A 24,924-nucleotide genomic window follows, 5' to 3' on the forward strand; every position below is an offset into this window, starting at 1 on the left:
CTGGGTCGTGCCCCTCAGCACTGGGCTGGGAGGGGCTGGGGACCAGCGCTGAGGCCCGGCCTGCAGGCTGGGGAGGGAGGGGCTGAGAAGCGGGAGGGGGCCGGGAGGGCATCCTGAGAGTCTCAAGGCAGTGGAGCATCCAAGGGGATGCGAGGGGTCTACACCCAGGGAAGCACGGTGAGTTCCCCACCCGACCTGGCCTGACATCACACCTACCTGTCGCATTGACACCTACCTGCCGTGTTGCCGCCCAGAATTTGCGCTGGAGGAATTCCAGCTTCATTTGGACGCCCACGGCTACAGGGCAGGAAGAGAGAGGGCAAGGCCAGGGAAGAGAGAGGGAGAGAAAAAAATAGAGTCGAGTTAAAGAGAGGAGGTGCTTCCGCCGGAATTGAGGAGAGAGACAGCAGCGCATGGGAGGACTAAGTCAGAGGGCAGAGTGCAACGGAGGCGCCTGGGGAGTGGGAGGGGTGGGGGAAGAAGAGAGACGGCAGCCCAGCAGCGATGAGGCTCCCGTTCCAGAGAACAATGAGGGCAGGTTCATCCTAGATCTCTGGGAACTCAAGGCCGGTGGATGGGATGCTCAGTCTCCCCTTTCCCATAGATGGGAGTATAGAGGCCAGAGAGACCCACCCGTTTGACCAAATCACATGACCAAGAGTGGCGCCCGGAGACTGGGGTTCAGGGCCATTGCCCTAGCAACTCATGGGCTCCTCGGATCTGAACCTGGTGTAACCATATGTCTTTCACACCCTCTGCCTGCTCAGGCTCTTCCCAGCTTTATAAGGAGGCTCTTTTCCAGCTCAAAGCCAGGATCCGATTTGCCCAGGGCTGCAGGCAGGTTCCAGGAAACTACAGGCACCACCAGCTGGCAAAGAGTTCTCTTTTGATGACTGCTTACAAGGGCCACCCCTGCCTTTCTGGTTCCCAAATAGGCTTGGAGAACCCAAACGGGTGCTCACATATCAAGAGAAATCTGGGACAAAGAGCTCCAGGAAAACTTGGGGCCAATGAATAGAAAGAAGAGGCAGGTTATATTGAAAAGAAGAAGAATTTCAAAACTAGGCCAGCTTCCTAGTGTCTGGTATAATAATATCAAAACTGCGCTGGGCGCTCAGAACGTGTCCGGCACCTCACATGCATGAGTGTATTGAATCCCACAGCAGGCCAGTCCTATTATTATTCTGACTTTCCAAGCTGAAGAAATGGTGGCTTTTCAGAGTCACATGGCTTGCCCAAGTCACCAGCTTGTTAGTAACAGAAGCAGGACTGCAGCCTGGGCCTGCCTATCCCTGAACCTGCCTCCTCTCGACCTGGACTGAGTCCTGGCAGTCGGGAAGGAGCGGCGGGCACAGGCAAGCCGCTGTCTACTCAGGTTCCGGTTTCCTCATCTGTGAAACGTGAGCAGATGTGGCTTCTTAACCATTACGCTGTGTCCATCACAATCATTCCCACTTCTCGAGTGCCCAGTTGGCGGGAGTTCCAGTACGGCACAGAGATACAGAATTGTGTTTTTGTTTTTTCAATCTGGAATGATCTTAGAGAAATTTGATGGGAGAAATGAGAGCAGGGAAGGGTGAAAGGCCAGAGGTCCAGCCCTGCATTTTCCAGGGTTGTGATCTTTGAATTTTGTCTTCTCAGCTGCAAGATGAGTCACAGTTCTACTTCCCCTAGAAGGGCAGAAGGAGCGTAAGATTGTTGAGGCTCAAGTGGGATAATGTGTGAGGCTGTCACTCTAGACTACAGCCTTGGTTTTTAAATTTCAGCGTGCATCACAATCGCCTGGAAGGTTTGTTAGAACCCCACCCCCAGAGTTTCTCCTTCAGGGGGGCCAGGGTGGGCCTGAGAATTTCTGAAGTGTTCCCAGGGGTGGCCGATGCTGCTAGTACAGGCACCATATTTAGGGAACCCATGTCCTAAGCCTTACCCACGGAACCTTCTAAGATGATGAAGATGGCCTACATCTCTGCTGTCCTAAACAGTAGCCAATAGCCACACGTGGCTACCGAGAACTCAGAGTGTGGCTAGCACGCCTGAGGACCTGAATTTTAAAACATTTTGATTTTAATTAACTTAAATTTAAATAGCCACGTATGGTTGTTGGCCACTGTTTTGGACAGTGTTATTCTAGAGCTAATCTGAGTTTGCAGATGAAGAAACCAAGGCCCTGAGAGGCCCCTCCCCTCCCCTGGAGTCTCACGGCAATCCTGGGGCGGAACTCTGGCTGGCTGGCCTTCTTGAACAGGTCCTATGATATGGGAACATTTGAGTTCTTTGGGGGTGTCTTTGTTGCTTTGAGGTCCAGGTGGCTGAAAGGAGTGGGCTGGAAGGGGATGGGTAGACCCATTTGTTGGCTCATGACAAAGATGAGAGCTGCAGACACACTGCACAGGTGAGGTGTGCTCAGGGCCTAGCACGGTCGTGCTCCTCCTCCTGCTCATGTGCCCCTCTAAGGTTGTGGGGACCCCTCAGTCTCTTCTCCTTCTTTTCCCTTATAAGACCACCCTAGATATTCATTTTAGACAGATTTCTTTCAGAAAAGGCTAAATGAAAGAGGATCATCAGAGTGAATCACGCTAGTGTTCAGAACGACCAACTCTTCAGGATCGAGGAGAGCTTCCTCCATCGTGCCCTTGGCCTCCGTGGTCTCACATTATTCCTAGAACGAGACTCTGCCTTTCCATTGGAGGGCTCAGTGTCAAGTCGCATAGAATCATGAGATTTCTGAGCTGGAAGAAATTCTATGATTCTAACATGGAGAGTATGGAGAGGGTGGGGTGTAGGTTTTGAGGCTCCTGGGGCAGAAATTGGGGGAGCAGGGCACAGAGCAGATTTTCCCCCACTTGGTTCCATTCCAAGCTCCTCCAAGGCAAGCTGTGTGTCTTGCCCCGGGTGTCCTTTGCAAGATTTAGGGCATTGCAACCGCCTATTGGCATGTCATCTGCCCTTGTGTCACAGAGTGCTAATGAGTGCGTTTTACAATCCTCTTGTAAGATAAAAAAGTTCTCAAAGTCCCCACTCGACCCAAGAAGTCCAGCTGGCTTCACCTCTCACTTTGAACTTGCCATGTTCTTCCCCAAACCTGACCCTCCTTGAGACATCTCCATTTCACAACACATTTTCTATCTGATTGCTATCATTTTCCCTCCTCCCATCTAAGGTCTGCACACCTTAGTGCCAACATTTTATAAATCTGTCCGCTTCTCTCCATCTCCACAGTTACCACCCTTGGCCAAGCCAACATTGCCTCACTTGGATTAATGCAAGCACCCCCCAGCTGTCCACCGCTTTCCACCCCACCTCTCTCTGATCCGTTCTCCACGTAGCCGCGAGAGTGATCTTTCTGAAGATCAAATCACACCACTCCCTGGCTTAAAACCCTCTAATGTCGTCCCATTGCTCTTTTTTGTTTTGTTTTTTTGAGATGGAGTCTCACTCTGTCACCCAGGCTGGAGTGCAGTGGCACGATCTCAGCTCACTGCACTGTCTGCCTCCCGGGTTCAACTGATTCTCCTGCCTCAGCCTCCCGGGTAGCTAGGATTACAGGTGCGTGTGACACCATGCATGGCTAATTTTTGTATTTCTGGTACAGATGGGGTTTCACCACGTTAGCCAGGCTGGTCTCAAACTCCTGACCTCAAGTGATCTACCCGCCTCAGTCTCCCAAAGTGCTGAACACTTCAGAAATTACAGGTGTGAGTCATCGCACCTGGCCCCCATTGATCTTAAAATCTAAACCTGTAAGATGGCCACGTGAACTGGCTCTGCTGATTTCTCTTATTTCAACCAGAAGCACTTCATCTGTCAAACATATTAAGCTCATTCTCACCCCAGGGCATTTGTACCAGCTGTTTTCTCCTCCTGGAATGCTCTTCCCCTAGAATTTTACATGACTGGCTTCTTCCCATGATCAGGTCTCAGCCCAGCATCATCTCCTAGAGTGGTTGTCCCTGGCCTCCCGAGATAAAGCAGGTCCCCCCCCGCCCCACCTTTCACTCTCTATCTCGTTACTTTTTAAATTTTCTAAGTGATATGATTTGTTCATCTATTTGATTTCTCATTTATTGTCTGTCTGGGGCTAACATCAGCCAGGGGATTGAGTTTTGATCCCAGCACCTAGAACCCATTCCTATTACAGTGTGGCTCTGTACATTTCTCTTGAGCTATGTGAACAAACTCAATTTGAGCCAGCCAGTTGACAGGGAAGCAGAATTCTAGCAGGTCTCACTGTCCCTTCCCTCCAAGCTTCAGGGGCCTTGCTGACCTCCTTCCTCTCCATTTTGCTGTGCCTGCTCACTGTCCCTGAACTTGAGATCCTGGAGGTTTAGCTGTGCTCTGGGTCCCTTGAAGACCTCGGAGGCAATCCACTAAGGAATGGGGGTTTAAGTGAGACACGAAGAAGAACTTCCTTATGGCAAGAACTGTAAGATGTTGAAGACAAGACGTGGTATTGGGAGTAAAGGCGGTGAGGCACGGAAATACATTTACCAGTGAGTCAACAGTGTTCTGCGGTGCCCAACTGCTTGCACCCCTTGGCTTGCATCATACTGAATCCTTCTGTCAACTCCTGTCCCACAACCCAAGTTGTGCTTTTCCATTCCAGACACCCAGGGAACCGAGTCTTCTCCCCCAGGATCCCTGCTCTGCTCGTTCAGCTGAGTGGCTACTTGCGGGGAGGACTGCCCTTCCTCCCATCATCTCCTGCTAGCCAGCTGTGTGTAGGAGACAACACCTTATGATACTATGTTTGCAGACAAGCTCACACCTTTCGGTGAAGAGAAATTCAGGCCAAGGGCCTGAGGGAATGCAAGGCCTCGGCTTTTCCGGTTGCTTTCCTGGGAGTTATCAGGAAAACTTCCCTCATGCCTGTGCATGCTGGGCCCCTGGTTTAGACCCTGACGTTGGTCCCCAGGGGGTCTGTCATGCCCTGAAAGAGGAAGACAAATCTCAGACCCCTTCCTGCCCCAGCTGGCCTGAATCCCTTCCCTCCCTCCTGTCCTCCCTCTCCAGGCTGTCCCCTGCCTTCCCTCTCTGGCCTGCCTCTCCACATTGATCTCGTGCCTTCCTCCATAGCAGCTTTCCTTAAGATCTCAGCTCAGCTCCGCTGGCCAACATAACAAAGAGCCTCAATAAGGCCAGGCTGGCAAGCAGCTTATCAAGATGTACATCTTGGCTCTGCACGCAGACTGTCACCTTGGTGCTGCTGTGTCATCACAGATGGCAAAAACAAACAGCTGCACATGCACACACACATACATGCACACACAGACACACATGCATGCACACATACATGCACACACAGACACACATGCATGCACACACAGACACATGCATGCACACACATACACATGCATGCACACACACCTGCACACACATGCATATACACATGCACACACGTACACACACATAGCATGCACATGAACATATGAGTTTGCACACTGTTGAGTGCTGTGGTCCCAGGAGTCAGAAGCTCCAGCTTTGCCCTCCCAGCCGTTGTATCTACTTCTCTTTCCTCCTCCTCTGTCTTGAGAACCTAACCGGGAGACTGCGTGTTGCATGGGATGGGGACTGTGGGGCATGAGACGGATCATCTTTTGTAACACATGCTGGGGACCCGGCAGGTGCACAGCGAAGACTTAGGTTGCAGAAGGCCAGTGCCAGAAGGGAGACCAGAGATCTCAACCCATCTCCTCATTCTGCAGGCCAGGAATCCCAGCCAGCAAGGCCCAGGGCTGCTGAGTGAACTCACTAGCTAGCTAGTCACTGAGCAACAGAGTCTGGAGTCTGGGTGCCCTGATGCCCAGTCTTGGGCTCTTTCCCGTCCTCCATTCCTCACTCGGTTGACACAAAGGCGCTGGGGCCTGAAGGACACGGAACAGGTGGGGCCGTCCCTCTGCTTGAACAGCTCTGTGTAGGAAAGGAGATGAAGCAGACCACAGAAAGCCTCTGCACAATGTGAGGGTGGCCCAGAGAGAATGCCAGAGATCGGAGGAGGAGCAGGGCCAGTCCTGTGGCATTCCGGGGAAACGTCGCCTTGCAGGTGACATTCTGGTTGAGATTTTAAGGAAGCGGGAAGCCCCCTATGGGCGGGAGAGCATTGCAGGCCCAGGGAAGGCCACGCTTTCGGGGAGGGACACGCTTTCGGGGAGGGACACGCTTTCGGGGAAGGCCACGATTTCATGGAGATGGAGAAGCAGGAAGCGTGTTTATGGGGAGGTGGGAGCCTCTTTAGCTTGAAAGTGGGATGTGTGGGAGGCACCAGCATGAGAGGTGAGAGGCAGGGGATTCCCCAGAGGGAGAAGACACCACAGCTCAAGCCTTGCGCTGCCCGGGGGCCCAGCAGAGCAGACAGAAAGGAGTGTGCAGGAGCACCCTTCTAGGGGCATCCTGAGTCCGGGGGTTCCTCTACCCCCACCCCAGTCCTGGTTATGAATCCTCCCGGGAAAGCAGGCAAAATGGAAGAGGGACAGAGGACACGGTGACATATTACTAGCACACTGCTTCATCGGTCTACAGGCAGTGGACGCAAAGGAAGGGGGATTTAGGGTTCGTACTCCAGGCTGGGGGGGCCCTGGCTTCCTTCTAGCTTGGTCCCTGACTCACTTGGCCTTCAGATCAGCCACTTCCCATCTCTTAGGATATCATTTTTTCTGACTTGCTTTATCCTGATTGGTTAAGAAAGAGGCCCCCAAGTTCTTGAATGACAGTCTCTTCCCTTCGCATGCCTGACCCATCACAGATAAGAGCAAGGAGCCCTGAGAAGCCAAGCTCGTCCCCGGCACTGAGAATGGTCTGCAAGCAGCTGCTGCAGGCTGCCCTGTGCCCAAGCTCCCAGCTGCCAACTCTGGTGTTCTGCTTCCTAAAGTAGTCCTGGCCTGGGGTGGTCAGACCCTGAGGCTCAGTGACCTCTGCATGACCATGTGATCCCTGGCTTTGTGGGGGCTCAGGGCCCTTTCCTGTAGGGCCATCTGTCACATGGACATCCCCGTGCACCCTTCTTTTGTATGACTGAGAGAAGGGTTCAGTTTTTCCTTCTCTCAGGCAGGATGGGAGACTCTGCCTCACATGTCTCTAAAGCAGGAGAAAGACCAGCTTCCCGGGGGGGCCTCAATGGGAACAAAAGTCAGCCGCTTGCTCAGTGTCTGCGCCTGTCCCTCCTTCCCCAGATGGAAGGGAAGAGAGCGGAGAGGCACAGAAGACAGGTGCAGCCGGGGGGTGACGGAGAGCCTGGAGGCGCAGGATGGAAGATGGAGGTGGTGGTGAAACAGCTTTCCTCCTCCCTGGGGTCGGCAGCGATGCATCCACAGGCGCCTTTTTCCACTGAAACGTGAGCGTGGCCAGGGTGAGCGCTGCCCTCGCGGCCGGCCGAGGCGCCTCTGGTGTGTGCCTGTGTGTGCTGCTGCCGCTGTCATCACAGATGCACCCCAGCTGTCACTCCCCGCTCTGCTCTGGCTCGTCGCTCGCGCACACGCGCGCTCTCCTCCCTCGCCCCTTTCTTCCCTCTCTCCTCTCTCTCTCCCTCCATCCCTCTCTTTCCTTCTCAGTTTGTGACTGACCCAGCAGTCCCCTGCCTGCTGCAAGCATTCCACCCCCCGGTGCTGTGTGCTGCGTGCCAGCCCCTGCTCCCGCTGAGTGGAGACTCTGGCATCAGTGTCCACTGCGCTCTGCCTGCCGGTGGTGTCTGGATTTCTCTAGGAATCCCAGGAGGGTCTTACTGGAGGGTTGAGAGCCACCTGATTGAAGGCGTTTGCGGTCAGAGTAAAGACGGTGAGTGCCGATTGACTGGTAGGAAGGAATGGAGGGTTGGTGGGGACGGGGGGTGGTCCGGGCATGGGAAGTGGGGACCGGCCATCTCTGCCCTGCAGGAATAGCTGCAGTTGCTTCCCACCTGGGGGCAATTGCTGGGGCCAAGCAGCAGCTTGGGCTCAGGCACCTGAGCATCCCAAAGGTGCACGACACCGGGAACTCTGAGCCCGCAGCGCTGGGGACAAGAACTGTGGATTCTGCTGGGAAGTGGGGAGGAGGGCAGCGCTGGCGCCAGATGACAGTCCCGGGTGGCATAGAAACGGTCCCTGCAGCACGGGAGAAGCAGCCAAGAGCCTTGTGCTGTCGTTGTGCCCGGCTCTGCACAGACAGCCCCAAGAAACTCGGGGGTCATGGGAAGTGGGTGGGATGGCAGCCGGGTGCTGGGGACAGGGCCAGATCACAGGAAGGCTTGGGGTGGAGGGTGGCAGGGTGGAGGGCCTGGATGTCAGAGGCATGGGCACAGACCCAGGGCCCGGGCCTCCCCATAGCTTGCCTGCAGGTGGCTGTCCTTGGACAAGGGTGTGGAGGAACCCTCCCCCAGATGAGCATGGGTCCACTCGGCTGTGCATGAAGCTCCCTGGTGAGGGTGAGGCTGGGAGTGGGCAAGAGAGAGGAGTATCGCGGCCCTTCCCTGCTAGCCCAAGGGCAAGACAGGAGAATCAGGCCTGCGAGAACCTGCTGGGGTGTCCCGCGGCTGTACACCCAGCCATCCACCTGCAAATGGGTCAGGGAGCCTTAGTGGGGGCTGTGCACTGAGCTTGGGTGGGGGGTACACAGCGGGGCCAGGCCTGCCTGGCTTCTTGACCCAGGCAGGGGGCATAGACCCCCTGAGTAGAGCGGCACAGTCACTCCCAATCCCCCAGGCCCATTTGAACAGTGCTAGAGAGGGGAGCAGCCTGACCAGGAGTCGGAAGTTCATATTCCTGCACCTCCCCGCAGATCCGGGGCTGTCTCTCCCCCACCCCCAAGCTGTCCACATTTCTGGGGGGTGTTGGCACCTGGCTGTCAGGGCTACTTGGGCAGTGCCTCTTTGTGACTCAGATGACACCCCTGCAGCTTAGATAACCGCCTCAGGTGGGGGCGGGGAGGGAGCCGAGCACGTGGAGCTGAGGCGGGGGAAGTCCAGCTGGTAGGGAAACCCGACAGCAGCTTCCGAGCTGCCAAGAAGAGCCCAGCTCTTCCCACCCCCACCTCCCCACCGGCAGAAAGAAAGTCTCAGCACTGCCAAAAGAGGGAGACCAGGAAAGCCAGGCCCGTGGGGAGGGGGAAGGAGAGAGGCCACTTAAGTTGCCGATCTGGTGTCTTTGGGGTTTGACGGAAGCTTGTCTGGGCCCAGGAGGAGCAAATCCTGCTCCCATTTCCCAAGCACCAGAGCCCAGGGGCCACCTCTGGGCTGTTTGGGCCTCAGTGGGCAGTGTAGGAAGGAGGAGGGGACGGCGTGTATGTGATGGTTGGGGGTGTCTGGGAGCTCTGGGGGTGGGCAGAGGAGGAAGGAGCCAGCATAGAGGCCGTCTGACCCTCTGGTCTTCCTCCTTCCCCCCAGCCAGGCTTCCCCTGCGCCCTGCCTGGGGACACCACCCTGAGCCCAGCCCCAGGGCCCAGCGGACACCTGAGCCTCCCTCATGTCAGGGAGCAGCTCCCATGAGGAGTCACTCGGGGGGCTTCTCTGCTGTGCTTCCCAGAGGGTCTGTTTGAGATTGGGAATATCTGACAAGAAAACGGGGGTGCAGGAGGCTGGGGGTGAAGATGGGGCATGTGTTTTAAAATGAACCAGGAGGGCATATGGCCGTTCCAAGTACAAATATAGAGATTGTAAAAACCTGGTTCCTTGCTGCCTGGGCAGTGTGTGTGATGGGGGTGATGGGCAGGAAAGAGATCTAGCATGTGTCCTAGAGGGCCTGGGTGCCCAGACGGGCAGCAGCAAGGGAAACCCAGACAGCAAGGGAAATCTAGACAGCAGTGGCAGCCTCCCCTGCGTCCCGGGCATGTGGAATCTCAGGCTGTCTTTGGCCCGGGGCTCTGGCTGCCCACTCTCTGGGCTCCCTCTCAGCCTTCCTGGGGTTGGCGGAAGGGCACTGCCCCTGCGGGCCCAGGGCGTGGGCCCAGTGCTGGCTCTGCCTCTCTCTGGCCCTCTGCAGAGTGAAGGGGGTGGCAGAGTAGGCTGCCAATGCCCCTTTTACCCCTGAGTCCTGTGACTCTTCCATGCTGAGGGGTGTGGAGGCCTTGTCTCGAGTCAGGGACCCTCGACCAAGGGGAGATGCCAGGGGAGTGGGTGCACCCTGGGGCTAGCATGATGGCCCAGGAACCAGGAATTCAGAGGCGGAGGCCCGATGGCCATTATCTGGCTGCATGTCTTGGATGCTTGATGTGGAGGGATAGACATGGGCAGAAGCCTGAGAGGAAGGGCGCGGACACCAGGTCTACGGTGAGTGTGCAGGAGGTTTCTAGCTAGAGTCTGAGACGAGATTAATTAACCTCCATCTCAGGAGAAATGGAAGGGGCAGGTGCATGGAGCGGTCCAGGCTCCTCCCGTCCCAACCTAGCTCTCTGCAGTGCGTGCGTGCGTGCAGGCTGTTCCATGCTCTGAGGGGCCGGGTGGGGCGCTAGCAGGGAGGTAGCTCCCACCCCCAGTCTCTAGGGGTGGCTGCAGCCCACTCAGCTCTGCACGTGGAACCCCCTGCTCCTACTGGGGCCTCTTGCTCCCCCATGGCCTCCTCAGCCTTGACTCCCCCACAGCAGAGCTCCGGCCTACTCCCCTCACCTCAGCACACAACCCCCAGCCAGAAAGGTTTCTAGAAAGCCCCCTCCACCCTCTCTAAGATCTTGGCCTCCCAGGACTTCAAGAAGGGAGGCTGGGAAGAGGAGAACCTGGCTTGCTTGCATCTCAGTCCAGCAAGTCACAAAGTCTGTTCCTTTATCAGGGCAGTGGGGACAAAGACAGCTGCCTTAGCTCCAGCGCGAGTGGATCAGGCAATGCCGTGGACGCTGCGGAGGACCCTTCCGAGGAAAGGCAGTGTCTTCCTTTCCTACCTCTGCCTTTCCTACACGAGTAGCCCCCACGTGTAAGCAGATGGACAACTGAGTTAGGAGCCGGAGAGCTCGGGCTCAGACCCATAGGATTCCATTTGCCTAACTTTAGGCGAGTTAATTTCTGTTGCCTCAGTTTCCCCCATCTGCAAAATGATAGTAACAAGAACACTAACCCCAGAGAGTTGTTACAAGGATTAAGAAAACTACACAGGTTTGTGACTGTGGTAATTTTTTCTCCCCAGGTCCCAGTTAACTTCTCAGTGGGTCCTGGAGGCTCAGGGACAGGCCAGCATGGTCTCCTCGGCGGGCGGCCGTTTACCCTGCTGAGAGGTGCCCCGGCCTAGTAGTATAAAACTCGAATATGCATGAAAATCGCCTGGGGATCTTGTTAAAATGCTGATTCTGACTCAGTCATTCTGAGTGGGACCTGGGACTGCCTTCTTACAAGGCTCCCGAGCTAGACCAATGCTGCGGATCCATGGACTGCACTTTGAGTTGCAATGGGCTACACTCAAAGCCCGTGTTTCTGGCCCTCCAGAGTTCCTCATTTGACTGCTTTGAGCTTTTCAGCCCCATTCTCCCATCCTGGCTCTCTCCGGAAGGGAGGCCAGGGCTTCCGTGGAGGCCCAGCCCCTTATCTTTGGTCTCCCTGTCTCTAGGACTGGGTTAGGAGCAGGCTCAGCATCCAGAGTGGATGAGGCCATGGGACTTGGAGACAGGAGATCTCGCTGTCCGCCATGCTGCACCCTGGGTAGGGACTTCCCTCCCAGACTGTGAATTTATTTCAGCAGCTGTCAGCGCCTGCCACGGCAGCTGCTCTCCAAGCTTCCCAATGTAGGTCACCCCCTTTCCTTAAGGAGGCTCCACTCTTCTGGGGGTGGGAAGGGGCCCTTTGGATGGAGGTGTGTTGGTAGGCAGAGGCTCAGGAACTAGGGATTGCTGGCTGCAGCCCCACCTCTCCCTAGGAGTCCTTCTGTGACGACACACATGTATGACTGGTGTCCTCTGCGAGCTGCGCTGTTTTTCTCGCTCTTGGGAAGGTCCTGGTGTCCAGGAGGAAGCCCAAGGAACCCAGGAAAGCAGAATTTGCTGCTCAGAGAGCAAGGGGCATATCCGCATGGACCTGGGGGCCTTGTTTTCATCACATTTCTCTAGACAATACCAGGATCAACAGTGTCCTGCCACCTTGCAAGACAATACCTATGGGTCTGCATTGTGGGGACTTGCCTGACTTGTGCGGGTGACATCCCAGTCGAGGCTGGAGATGGGACGTCCAGACTTGCACAAGAGGCCACCTTCGCCAGCCTGTGTGCTGGTTAACCCCTGGGCTCACAGTGTGGGAGGCACTGAGGGACGGGAAAGGGTGGCGTGGGAGGCAAAAGAGGAGCCTACCCAGAGGAGGCAGAAGCCTTAGGTGGAAACTGGCCTGAGCTAGGGTGGGAGGGCTTCTCCACTATCTATCTGCCTGCAGCAAGCCAGAAGGAGTGGGAGCAGATGCCTGGATGGGGCATCTGGCCTCAATGTGGACCCTGAGCATAGGAAGGATCTCATGGGTTAAGGGCTGCCCTGCAGAGGTTCTCTCTAGACCTTAGCTCCAGGCTGCAGGTGGCTTACACATATGTCTGCTGGAGGCATTTGGGAACTTAGAGGCATCTCATTCGGTTGCCTGAGTGTTGGCATTTGAGATGTGCTGGAGTGCTGCCAGCAAGGTGCGTGTGCATGTGTGCAGGCATGTGGGCCCATGTATGTTAGCACACGCCTAGCTGCACAGCTCTCTGTGGGTGTGTCTGCATCCCGTGCTGTGTACAGAGCTTCAAGCACATGTCTGGGAGGCCTGTGTGTGTGCCCTGCTCTGTGCACACATAAGTATCTCCCTGGAAGGGCCACTGACTGGTGACAGTCGCCAGGGAGTGACGGGCAGCCTGGCTCCAAAACCTGCAATCCAGTCCCTTATTTACCGTGTGACCTGGGGCAAGTGATCGTCATCTCTATGCCTTGGGTGGCCGTGGACGGTGAGCTCTGGACATGGGCATTCTTGATTGAGTAAGAGAGATTGTGCTGAAGGTCAGGGCTCGAGGGACAGACAGCGTGGACGCTGCCGTTTGAAGGCAGGTCTGCGAGGGCCATAGGTGTGGGGCAGAAATACACAGACTCCACAGGCCCGGGGTGCTCACATGTGAGGTTGGTGGGATCGGGAAAGGAAGCCGTCACACCGACCTGCTGCTGACAGCCCTCTTCCCCGGAGGGAGAAACTGCTGCTCCCTCATGCCTGTCTTGGGCTCAAGTCCAAGCTTGGAGCAGGAGCCTCTGCCTGGATTTCCACGGTGATGTGCACTGAGTGTGTCAACTCTCTTCCCTTCACTAGAGAGATCCTCATAGAAATTCCACCAAGCAGGTATTGCGGTCACCATCTCTAGGCATAAAGAAGCTGAGGCCCAGAGGGTGTAAGCAGTTTGTTTAAAGAACTGGCCAGAGATTTGAACCCAGAGCCCCCACCCCTGCCAACTGGCACCAGGAGCCCACTGGGGCTTGGCCTTGAGACAGTGGTTAGAGAACCATGACATCGCCACCCTCAGGGGCTCCTCCACCCCTCATGCCAGGGACGTGGGTCCTCCTGAAGGCTGCATGGCAGGGGGGTCCCAGGCTGCCTGCAATCCCACATTTGTGCCCAGTCTTGTGACCCCTCTGCCAGCGCCTGCGGGGCCCTCAGCGGACTGGCACCCTTACTGTGTGGGGGAAGGGGAGGAAAGACAGCCAAGAGGGCAGCGCTCCGCCCCTCAGCAGGCTGCCCTTGCCGGGGTCAGAGCCGACTGTCCTGTTCTAACTGGGCACTGCTGTGGCTGCCTGAGGAGCACCCAAGGAGGGAGGGGCCGAGGGGAGCTGAGGGGAGAAGATGGGGGCAACAGGGTTTGCAGCAGGACCCTAATGCCCGAGTGGAAACCAGCACGAACAGGCAGAGATTCTGGGCTCAGCACTGACGCTTCCTGGCAACTCCATCTACCTCCGGGCCTGTCTTCTTCACTCTGATATTGTCTCCCGGGCTCCCAGAATTACATAGGCCCATAGGGGCAGGGAGAGGCAGGCTGCAACCAGGAATCACCCAGGGACAAATCTGGCAACCAAGGAAGGTCAGAGGCTGGGAGCCGCCTGGAGCAGTGGGCTGATGCAGGGAGCCCGTGGAGGGCGAAGGAGAGGGGTGCAGGCATCCTCCCTCCTTCCCCACCCGTCCCCGCCCCTGCCAGCTGCAGCAGGTAAACACATGCCAGTCCCGGTCCCCGTCTCTGATGGGCTGGCAGCCTGGGCCTCCCATCTGGAAGGAAGTGGAGACCCCAGCACACGTCCTGTGTCCCAGCTGGGAGACACGGGGGGCAGACCCTAGAAAGGGTAAGTGCCCCCTTGTCCCCTCGGAAGGAAGCCTGCTCCTGCACCCCGGCTGCCTCAGCGCCCCTGCTCTGAGATCTCACCTCTCCTCTGTGTCCCTGTCTCTTCCTAGCAGCTGCCGCAGCATGAACCCCTGAGCTGATGAGTCTTATTATAGCCCGGCTGGCGGAAGACAGAGTGCTGCTATTCACCTCTGCGTGGGCGGCGGTGCAGGGGGAAGCGGCAGGCCGTCCAGTGGCTCACACCCTACGCGACTGCAGCAGCCAAGGGCCTGGCCCCTGCCTCCCTGGGGCCATGGTGAGCTGTGGTGGGGCTGGAGAAACTGGGACCCAGGTGAGGGGAGCCTCCAGGGACAGGTGACAGCTGTGGCCTGTGACCTCACTCTGCTCACCTCGCAGAGACAACTCAGTTTCTCCACCCATAACTCAAGGAATGCCCAGATGGGAGACCAGGTTGTCATGAAAACATTTGAGTGATCAACAAGAAGGCGGAGGCGGCCGGGTGGGCACTCGGGTGCGCCCCCAGCCTTGCCGCACTGTGCAAGCCGAGGCCTGTTCCTCCCCCACCCCAGGGGGTTGAAGGCTCCCTGGCTCCTCTTCTTCCCCCACCCAGGGAATCATAACTGAGAGGAACAGGAGAGGGCATGAGGAGTGTAAAGAGACACCCGGGACCTCTCCCTAACCCCTGGGCTGGAACGGGGCTCCTGTGCCTGCCTGCGCTCAGTGCTCCTCCCTCCCTCAGGACTGACAGGCGGTGCACCCAGGGCCTCCTCTCTCCCCAGAGCGACAGGGCCCAGAGAGCCGTGGGCCTCACCATGCTGGCGCCGGGCAGCAGCCCTGAGCAGAGGGGCAGGCTCGCCCTGCAGTGGAGGCAGGTCTCCTGTGAGTACACCCCTGGCCCCGGAGGAGGGTGTGGGTGGGGTGGGGGTGCCGAGGTGACTTTAGGTAGCACCGTATGGGGCCTTAGCAACACTTAGGCTGCAGGGAGGCCTAGGCCAGATCTTCCTGGGATACCCGAGGCCGTGTTCTGGGAAGCCAGGGTCATGCCTGGTGACAGCATCCCTACCAGTCAGAGTCACCGCTGAGTGCTGAGTGGTTAGACCTGGAGTTGGAGGCCTCGACAGTTGTTCTACCTCCCCCAGGTAAGTCTCTGTGACCTCCTGGGGTCCTCGATGAGAGGAGAGCTCTGCTGGAACGCAGGCCTGCTGAGTCTTAAACAGCCTCACTGGTGCCTAAGCTTGTCAGTCTGAGCTTGTCAGTCTGTGTTTCATAGACTGTGGCGAGCCCTTTTGCTCCCATGGGAACTGCCCCGTTGGCTGGCCTCGACCAGGAGCTGGGTCAGCTTGGAGATATGTCTTATGCTCCTTATGTCTCCGCTTTCCCAACTCTCAGTAGAGGACCTAGTGGGCTCTTGGGAGGCGGTGCTGGAAGAGACTTTGGGGAGTGGGTCCAACCCCTCCTGCATATAGGCAGACTGAGCCCTCTATTTACCAAAAACGGGAGGCAGCGTGAATGAAGGCAACGCCTGGCAGCCGTCAGGGTGAAAGGAGCCCTGAGAATTCTCTTTATATGTGGCAAAGGGACAAGGTCAACAAGGGCTGGCCTGCCCAAGGCTACACAGTGGCAGGGAGGAAATGGTCCTGCGGGATGGGGACGGCATTCCGCCTGACTTCCCGCTGCGGCCAGCCCTGTGATCCGGGGCCCCACAACACAGGCAGCCTGAATTATTCACTGTGCGAGAGAGGCTGGTCCCCGAGTGACTCAGATCTCCTTTCAACCTCATTCTAGAATCACTCAACACCTCGCAATACGGGATTATGTTTTCTTGTCACTGGAGCTTTTCTGCCACCCTGGTCTCCAGGGCGGTTCGGAGGCAGGGAGTTGCTCTTCTGCCGCGGCTCTCGGCCTGCTGTCAGGCCCTTCCCTGGGAGGGGCGAGTGGCTTCTGGGGATGCAGATCCTTTGGAGAGGGAAGCTGAATGGATTGGATTTTTTTTTTTTTTTTTTTTCCCTGGGGAAAGTCAAGTCTGAAGAATGCTGATTTTCAGATGGCTTGGTGTGGTGGTGTGGGGCTGGCTGACTGGTAGCAGATGGGCTCAGAGGGGTGAGAGGTGAGCGGTGACATGAGGTAACCCAAGATGGCCAGAAAAAGGGTCTCCAGTGGCTTCCATGGCTGTGCCTGTGCTCACTTCTCACCAAGAACAGGGGGGCTCGCTGTTAGGCTGCAGAGAGGCCTAGGCCAGATCTAGCCACGTGTCAGCTCTCAGCTGTCATCGATCCTCCAGGCAGGGGAAGGGGAGAGTCTCATCCTCTTCCTTCAAGCTCCACCCTTTGGGACACCAGACACCCCGAGCCCTGTTGGACAAGACTTAAGGCTGTTCGCACCCAGCTCACGGCCCATTGGTCCACCCCGACCTGGGACAGCCAGGTCCCAGGTCTCAGGCCCCAGGTCTCAGGCCCCAGGTCTCAGGTCCCAGGTACCAGGTCTCAGGTCCCAGGCCCCAGGCCCCAGGTCTCAGGTCTCAGGCCCCAGGTCTCAGGTCCCAGGTACCAGGTCTCAGGTCCCAGGCCCCAGGTCTCAGGTCCCAGGCCCCAGGTCTCAGGTCTCAGGCCCCAGGTCTCAGGTCCCAGGTACCAGGTCTCAGGTCCTAGGCCGCAGGCCCCAGGTCTCAGGTCTCAGGTCCCAGGTACCAGGTCTCAGGTCTCAGGCCCCAGGTCTCAGGTCCCAGGTACCAGGTCTCAGGTCTCAGGCCCCAGGTCTCAGGTCCCAGGTACCAGGTCTCAGGTCCCAGGCCCCAGGTCGGGGATGGACTGATGGGCTGTGAGCTGGGTCTGAACTTCTCCATTACTTCTCTGGCTGGGGTCTTTTCTCTAGTCTGTGTGGAACTGACCTTGGCTGGGCTGACTTGGTGGGACTGAACTATTTTGAGCTCTTCCCAGTTCCCTTTCACAACGAGCAGGCTTCCCTGCTACTCAGGAGGACACTTAGGGGTTTTTGAGGCTGCTGTTGGAAAGGGCTGCTCCACAACGGAAGGCACGGCTCTGATGTGATTGTTCCCTGAGGGTCACTTCTCCCAGCCCTACACACAGGACCCCATGCTCGCTACGCAGAAGAGTCGGGCAAAAGATGGGACTGGGAAAGGAATTCTGTTAATCGGGCCATTGTGCAGGAATGCTGCCCTGTAGCCCCTAGGAACAGAGGCCCAGGCTGAGAGCCTGGATGGTGTTAGGGTGGGAGTCAATGTGGAAGGCGTCCTGGGCCCTGTGATTTGTCAATGTTGAAGTGGGTTTGTGCATCTTAGCCTGTCACTCCGACAGTGGGACCCTCGGTGCACAGCCTGGGCTCTAAACCCTCACGCCAAGTTGCTGGCGTCATCTTGGGTGTGGGGTTCATGGAGACCTAACAGCACGTGGGAAGCTGTGCAGGACAGGGCTGGGAGTGCTGTTTTGTGCTCTCGCCTTTCCACACGCAGCTTGTCTTTAGGGCAGCTCCAGAGTTGGGGTGGGCCACAGAGGGGAGGGGGCCAGCAGCCTGGCCATTTTCCACGGGAAAGAGAGACTTTGTCCCAGCAGTGACACTGGGAGAGGGCATGGGAGCAGGTTTCTCTGACAACCTTTTCTCCTGTATTGTGTCAACATCCATGGTGTCTGTAGGACCCAAGCTCCCAGGAGATGACTGTGGGAGGCCCTGCAAGCTTCCCATCACTGTGCACCAGCATGGCTTGTCCTCTGGGCTCTGGCTGAGTCTGCAGGGTCATTCTCCACTCAAGTGATTGCTCTGCCAGATGTGTGGCAAGGCAGGGCGCCCTGCAGACACTGTGTGATGTCCATTACTATGGAAGTGGCTTTGGATTTGTTATCCTTTTATGTGGTTAATAAATGTTTATGCCTTGATTGTGGCTTGTGCCAAAGGAGATAAAGCCAAGAGCTTGTTATGATATGAGCTGGAAAGGAGGGAAGAGTAGCAGGAGGTAATGACCTGGCCTGTTGCTTTCTTTCCCCCGTCTGTCCCTCCCATCAAGGGATCACCTGCTGGGTCGCCCTGTATGCCGTGGAGGCCCTCCCCACCTGCCCTTTCTCCTGCAAGTGTGACAGCCGCAGCCTGGAGGTGGACTGCAGTGGCCTAGGCCTCACCACGGTGCCCCCAGATGTGCCCGCGGCCACCCGAACCCTCTTGCTCTTGAACAATAAGCTGAGTGCCCTGCCAAGCTGGGCTTTCGCCAACCTGTCCAGCCTGCAGCGGCTGGACCTGTCCAACAACTTCCTGGACCAGCTGCCCCACTCCATTTTCGGGGACCTGACGAATCTGACTGAGCTGCAGCTACGCAATAACAGCATCAGGACCCTGGACAGGGACCTGCTGCGGCACGCGCCGCTGCTCCGCCACCTGGACCTGTCCATCAACGGCCTGGCCCAGCTGCCCCCTGGCCTTTTTGATGGCCTCCTGGCTCTGCGTTCCCTCTCGCTTCGCTCCAACCGTCTGCAGAACCTGGACCGGCTGACATTTGAACCCCTAGCGAACCTGCAGCTGCTGCAAGTGGGAGATAACCCCTGGGAGTGTGACTGTAACCTGCGTGAGTTCAAACACTGGATGGAGTGGTTCTCCTACCGAGGTGAGCACAGCCGGCCCCGCTGGGGCCCCAGGGATCGGGACAATCACCTCTGGCCCCACACTTTCCTCCTGGTGGCTGGGTGCTGACTCAGAGAGCAGGCCAGGGCAAAGAAGGGGGCGACCCTGCCTCTGTGCCAGCTCGGCTAGAAAAGTCACAAGCCTCCCCTCAGATGAGCCATCACCCTTCCTGCCAGTGGGAGAGAGGCTGGTGCTGCTCCCTCCACCCCCACCCTCCCCTCCCTGCTCTGCATCCCCTCCCCAAGCTAGCTCCCCGCTTTCTCCTAGGAGGACTCGCAGAACTGGATCTCCCTTTCGTAGGTTACATAAGGGAAGTAAAGACACCTGGACTTTGTATCCCACCAGGTTTGCCTGTGGGCTTCCCCGGTGCGGTAGAAGGAGGGAGAAAAACAGCTCTTCTTCTGAAGAATACAGCCGTCTCTTAAACACCTACCCTTACATGACAGGGGAATAGAATGAATCCTCAGTAAAACCACAGCTTCCTTGTGGTGACAGTGCCAACTTCCTCTCCCAAGAAGTTTTGTCATCCAGACTTTAAGAAGTCAAATGAGTTAGGTTTTACTTTCTTCCCGTCCCCTTTTCTTCAATGTGGGAAAGTGCTGTAGTGACCTATGATATGGTCACACGAGATGGGAAAGGAGGGTGCGCAAGACAGTGGTGAGAAGGGCCGGATCTGCCTTTGTATTTCGGCTCTGCCACCTGCTAGCTGTGTGATCTTGAGAAAGCTGGTTGCCCTCTCGCTGTGGCACTGTAAAGTGGGAAGGAAACAATATCTATTTCGTAGGGTCATTGTGAGGATGAAATGCGGCAATGCACGACATGTGGCTTGAGAGGTGCCCAGCACAAAGTGAGTCCTCAATAAAACGTTCATTTATCTGTTCGCTTCCTGGTAAGAATCAAATACTAAGTGGACTTGAAATGCCATTTAGTGCCCAGCACAAAGTACATGCTCAATGAATGTCTGCTGAGCTGATGAATCAATATTTAAGCGGTGAAAATAATGCCAATGCTTTTTGTTAAAGTCTTACCACTTTCATTTCATCTCCAGCCACAATTTCAATTATTTCCATGAAATTCTCCTGTGTTAGTTAATTAAAAATGTTTTACATACTATAAAGTGCCACAAAATGTTAGTCACTATGATACTTTCTCCCATTTTCGTGAGAGGGGAAATAATGATTACTATTTGTATAGTTTCCAGTTTACCAATGTCTTTTCATGTACATGATTTTAATCCTTACAGCAACTAATTGAGATAGACCTTCTTATTTTACAGCCAAGAAAACTAAAACTCATAAGTAATTAAATAAATTAAATAATTTTCACAAGATGACACAGCCAGGATTCAACCTTGGGTCTTCTGAGCAGGGAAATGAGGCTGCACCCCTGTCAGCACCCAGCTCTGCATCCCCAGGCAGTACTGATACATGTTCCTGGGATGTGAGGTTTGCTGCAGGCCACCCAGGCGTCAGCCGCATAGGGGAACTACTAGGCCAGGTGTCTTTAGACCCTCCTCTGCTATGGTCGTCGGGAACTGAATTCCCAGCACAAAAAGGCATGCCATGAGAATGTGCACTTTTCAGACTTTTTCAATAGCAGAATTGCTTTCAACCTTGCATTTCTTAAAAACAAAATCTTGGAATATTTCCATTGGCATCCCAGGGAAAGATTGATGCCCACTGTATGAGGAGACTTGCGGCAGACGGGCTGCAGAGGGAGCTGCCAGTGACGGAGTGGCTGCAGCCCGCATCTCTTCAGCAGGGGGTCTAGTGCCTGCATCTAGATTTCGCTGGAAGCTGAAAGAGGGCCAGAATCCAACTTTCACTTTCTAGGGGACGTCTAGGCAGATTGTTGTCCTCAGCCACCCTCTCTCTCACCCCACCCCTGTCCTGCATCTGTGTCTCCCTATGTCTGAGCCAGGCTCCGCCATCATCATGAAGACGTGTTGGCGAGCCCGTGCGCCCACGTACCCACACCTCCTCATCAGCACCAGCCTCCTCTCCTTGGCCTCGTGTGCCTCCAGGATTCCCCCTCCCGTTGCCTTTGTACTCACAGGGCTGTGGTTGGGGCACTGATGGGGCCATTGGATTGCTCCTAAGGAGGAAAAGGAGAACATTCCTGCCAACTCTTTTCCTCCCTACACCAGAAAGGGAGCTGCCCATTCTTAGGCAACCAAAAGGTCTTGCATGGAGGGGCACTGGCAGAGGCGGGGGTTTTGACTTTTGTCCTTCGAGTGAGACGTAAGAACCCTAGAAGGATAAGATGCTGTGTTGAGAACAGTATCCTGGGCTCACAGACAGGTGATCAGCAGGCAGATTCAGGGGCAGACAGTGTGGCACGGACACTCAGCTTTCTGCAATGACAGCCCTTTCCTGGGCACCTCCCCACGTTAGCACTGCCTTGCTCTGTGGGTCAGTTTGGCCCGGGAGAGGACAGGCTGGATGGAAGTGGCTGCGAGCTTCTCTATAAAATGGGAATAAAGACAATATCCATTTCACATGGCTCCTGTGAGGATGAAATGGCACGATATACGTAATTCACTGTGGACTTGGCTCAATCAATGCTGTTTTCCCTCCTCCGCTTCCTCTTCTATAGATGGCGATTCCAGGATTGACTACATTGCTGATAAAAACTACCTTCTGGGGCTTCCGTTTTGGGGAGCTGGGGATGGGGAGAGGGAGTGCAAGTTCTGGATGCCTGGTCAGCCCCTCTTTTTCTCTCCTGCATGCAGGGGGGCGCTTGGACCAGCTTGCCTGCACCCTGCCCAAGGAGCTGAGGGGGAAGGACATGCGGATGGTCCCCATGGAGATGTTCAACTACTGCTCCCAGCTGGAGGACGAGAATAGCTCAGCTGGGCTGGATATTCCTGGGCCACCCTGCACCAAGGCCAGTCCAGAGCCTGCTAAGCCCAAGTCCGGGGCTGAGCCAGAGCCGGAGCCCAGCACGGCCTGCCCACAGAAGCAGAGGCACCGGCCGGCGAGTGTGAGGCGAGCCATGGGCACGGTGATCATCGCAGGGGTCGTGTGTGGCATCGTCTGCATCATGATGGTGGTGGCCGCTGCCTATGGCTGCATCTACGCCTCCCTCATGGCCAAGTACCATCGGGAGCTCAAAAAGCGCCAGCCCCTGATGGGGGACCCCGAGGGCGAGCACGAGGACCAGAAGCAGATCTCTTCTGTGGCCTGAGCACCCACTCCCACCCGGACAGGTAGGAAGGGCGGGGAGAGCACGCGGCATTGCTCTGCCACAGCCTCCACCTTGACCCGGCACTGGCCACTGCCTCCCCCAGTCCACTCTCCTCCCCGCCCTCCAGCAGACAAGCCACAGCGGGCTCTCTCCCTGCACTTTCGAGGCTCCCTGGAAGCCGCCATGCTGGGGGCTCCTGCGGATGCTCCTCTCGGAGCCAGTACATCTTTGGAACATCTGGGGGATCTCCCTAAGCTCTGGCCACGGCAAAGCAAGGAGGTGTGTGCAAGAGGAGGCTTCCGGACTGGGCATTCCCCTGTCGCCCTTCCTGCCCTGGGGTGGCCACAGCTGGTGACTCTTCCTACCTTGCTGGTACCACCTCACCTGCATTGAGGGGACGGGGAGGGAGGGATCTGAGGGATGAAGGTAGATTTCTGAGACTCTCTCCTAAGCCAGAAGGACGTTCTTAACACCCCTGCAGTGTGAAAGCTGGCCCAGCTCTACAACTGTTGGTACCAATGTGCAAACACACCAGCCCTGCCATCTGGACCCAGCACTCAGAAACACCACACACCCCTGGCCGACGCCATCCTGCCTCTGGATCTGCTATAGGTCACACTGACCACATGCTCCTGGATTCGCTGATTCACTCACACACCCATTGCATCACCAGTGCAGTCACACGGATTGAAAGAATACACACACACACACACACACACACATTCTCACACTCACACGGTCACATGGAGACTGAGGCTATGAGCACTCGGACAGCAGAGACATGCTCTTCCCCGGGGGCCTCCCTGAGATCACAGAGCCTCTCGCTTGCTCACTGCAATCTTCTCAAGTCAACAGCGGGAAGGAACTCAACCAGTAACACCCGGATCCTTTGAGATCCTCTAAAGTGGGCCAAAGTGGTGCCCCTGGAGGAGACTTCCTGTCACCATGGTAACCCTCTCCCACCTATCCTGCTGGGCTTTCCCGGGACACCCCCCAGGGGCCCGGAGCGGCTGCATGTGTGCATGGCAGCCTCCTGAGAACCCAGCCACACACCACTGGCGTTGCCTCGGTCCTGCCCACGCACATCACAGCACCATGCTCTGCGGGGCCCCTACTGATTCCTCCACAGCCTGCAGCCTGGCACCGTGACTCTGTGCCTCTCACCCTCCATCTTCAGTCCTCCTGGCCTGTGACTTCAGGGCTGGGACTTGGTGGTGCTTTGCCATTGGTGGCACCCTCTGGGGAGAGCAGGTGGCAGGCAGAGAACACGGTGGCTCCCCTGAGGCTCACTGCCTGCCAGCCTATCGCATCCAGAGCCCGGGAGCGGGAGGGGGTGGCCACACGCTGCCCAGAGGCTCCCAGGATGGGGCCTCTGTTCCGGGCTTTGTCTGCTCAGCGTGGCTCCCCAGAGCACTCCTTGCACCCAGGCGGGGCCAAACCAGAGAGTGGGTGGGGAACCTGTCTGGGACGGAGCCACCTGCCGCCAAGGCAGTGCAGGTTTCCCAGGTTACTTGTCCCCCTCCCCAGCTCCGTCCCTCCTCAGAGTGCGATGACGGTGGGTATCTAGGTGTCGTGCTCACAGGCTCAGGAGGCATCAGGCTCGTCTCTGGCTCTTGGATGGAATCTCGATGGGGGCTCAGGAAGAGGCCAGCCAGAACGCTGAAGCCAAGGGTCTGAGCAGAGGGAGTTGGCAGGCCTAGCTCCTGTGCCCTCCTCTGACCCTCCCTGCTCATGCGGCAGTGGGTGAGTGGGGTGGGCTGGGGGCCCGGAGGAGTGCCTTTGAGGAGGTCGGTCCTGGCAGGTGGACAGAGGACGCCTGGCATGGGCGACTTACTGGGACCCCAGGCCACCCCGGCTGCAGCCACAGTCTTCCTGCTTCTTTTGGTGTGCGGGCTGGTACCAGATCTGGGGATTTTCTAAAGGGACTGGGGGAGGGGAGGGCATTGTCAATGGTGGTATCTTTAGCCTGAGACAGAAGATTTTTAAAGGCAAAATTATATTTCTGGTTTGTTGTTTCAGAAGACCAATAAAGACTGTATTTTCCTACGTACTTCCTGGTTTCATTGGGAGGGAAGGGGACTTGGGTGCCAGGAGAGCTGCTTCCTGTCCCCCACCTCCCCAGGAGGCTGGAAAAAGCGCCAGTGGCCATGACCCTGATGCGTAGAGCTCTGATGACAGACGGTGCCTCCCGCCCAGGGCCAGGGCTGGGGCAACACTGGGAGAGGGCAGAGGCTGAGTCCTGGATCAGAGCGAGGCCCTGTGGCTGGGGGCAGTGAGCTCGTGACCTGGCAGACCCAGGATGGTACTTCCATCCCGACCTGACAGGCAGGTTCTTGAGCCTCAGGGCAGCTTAGCTGGGCGGCGCTGAGGTTGTGATGTGAAGGTGAGCTGGGGACCCCGCCGTGGCCATGCCCTGTGGGTGCTGCTCATCCACCCAGCCTTGACATGAATTGGCCCTGGCAGCCAGGACAGATGGGCTTGTGTGGCGAGAAGGCACTGTTTGCCCAGAGGATGCCGCCGCACAGTGGGAGGGGAGGGCAGTTGGAGGGGCCTCTGATGACTGGGTTCTTTCAGCCTCACTGGCTGCTGGCGGGGCTGCTGGTGGGGAGGGGGAGCCCGTTCAGGGCTTACTCGGGCGCCAGCAAACCACACTCTGGGCCTGCAGAGTGAACCCTCCACGGGGCTCAGCAGGTGGGCCCCAGAATTATGGACTGGAGGGCTGGGGAACGAGGCACCGAGTAGAGGGGATGAGGAAGAGCATCAGACCTCTGGGGTTATGAGTACACGGCGAGCCCTAGTGAAGAGTGGGCTCAACGCTCGGCCCGAGAACTCCCTCCTCGGCTATATGGTTCATTAGTCTTCAGAGGCCAAGGCGGAATTTTCTGCTTCCCAG

At 56.8% G+C, this 24,924-nt stretch overlaps 2 protein-coding genes across 2 annotated transcripts in view; one reads left to right on the forward strand and one right to left on the reverse strand.

The window, feature by feature from the left end:
• Positions 1-24,924, reverse strand: part of CACNA2D4 (calcium voltage-gated channel auxiliary subunit alpha2delta 4) — a 133,662-nt gene that overhangs the window by 21,235 nt on the left and 87,503 nt on the right. The window contains exon 27 of the mRNA XM_050747031.1: positions 236-297. Within this exon, the coding sequence (XP_050602988.1) occupies positions 236-297 (62 nt within the window). The remainder of the gene's footprint in view (positions 1-235; positions 298-24,924) is intronic.
• LRTM2 (leucine rich repeats and transmembrane domains 2) lies at positions 7,161-24,081 on the forward strand. The gene is made up of 5 exons (XM_050747105.1): positions 7,161-7,767; positions 14,333-14,514; positions 14,959-15,098; positions 18,238-18,828; positions 21,577-24,081. The coding sequence occupies exons 3-5, from the start codon at positions 15,032-15,034 to the stop codon at positions 22,029-22,031; spliced, it is 1,113 nt and encodes a 370-aa protein (XP_050603062.1). The 5' UTR covers positions 7,161-7,767; positions 14,333-14,514; positions 14,959-15,031; the 3' UTR covers positions 22,032-24,081.

This window comes from Macaca thibetana, chromosome 11, assembly GCF_024542745.1.
Source record: "Macaca thibetana thibetana isolate TM-01 chromosome 11, ASM2454274v1, whole genome shotgun sequence".
Taxonomy (NCBI): Eukaryota; Metazoa; Chordata; class Mammalia; order Primates; family Cercopithecidae; genus Macaca; species Macaca thibetana.

Coding starts and splice junctions, on each gene's coding strand:
- LRTM2 (XM_050747105.1), top strand. CDS start 15,032: ATGCTGGCGCCGGGCAGCAGCCCTGAGCAGAGGGGCAGGCTCGCCCTG. Junction 15,099..18,237: donor GCAGTGGAGGCAGGTCTCCT/GTGAGTACACCC, acceptor CCTCCCATCAAG/GGATCACCTGCTGGGTCGCC. Junction 18,829..21,576: donor GGAGTGGTTCTCCTACCGAG/GTGAGCACAGCC, acceptor TCCTGCATGCAG/GGGGGCGCTTGGACCAGCTT.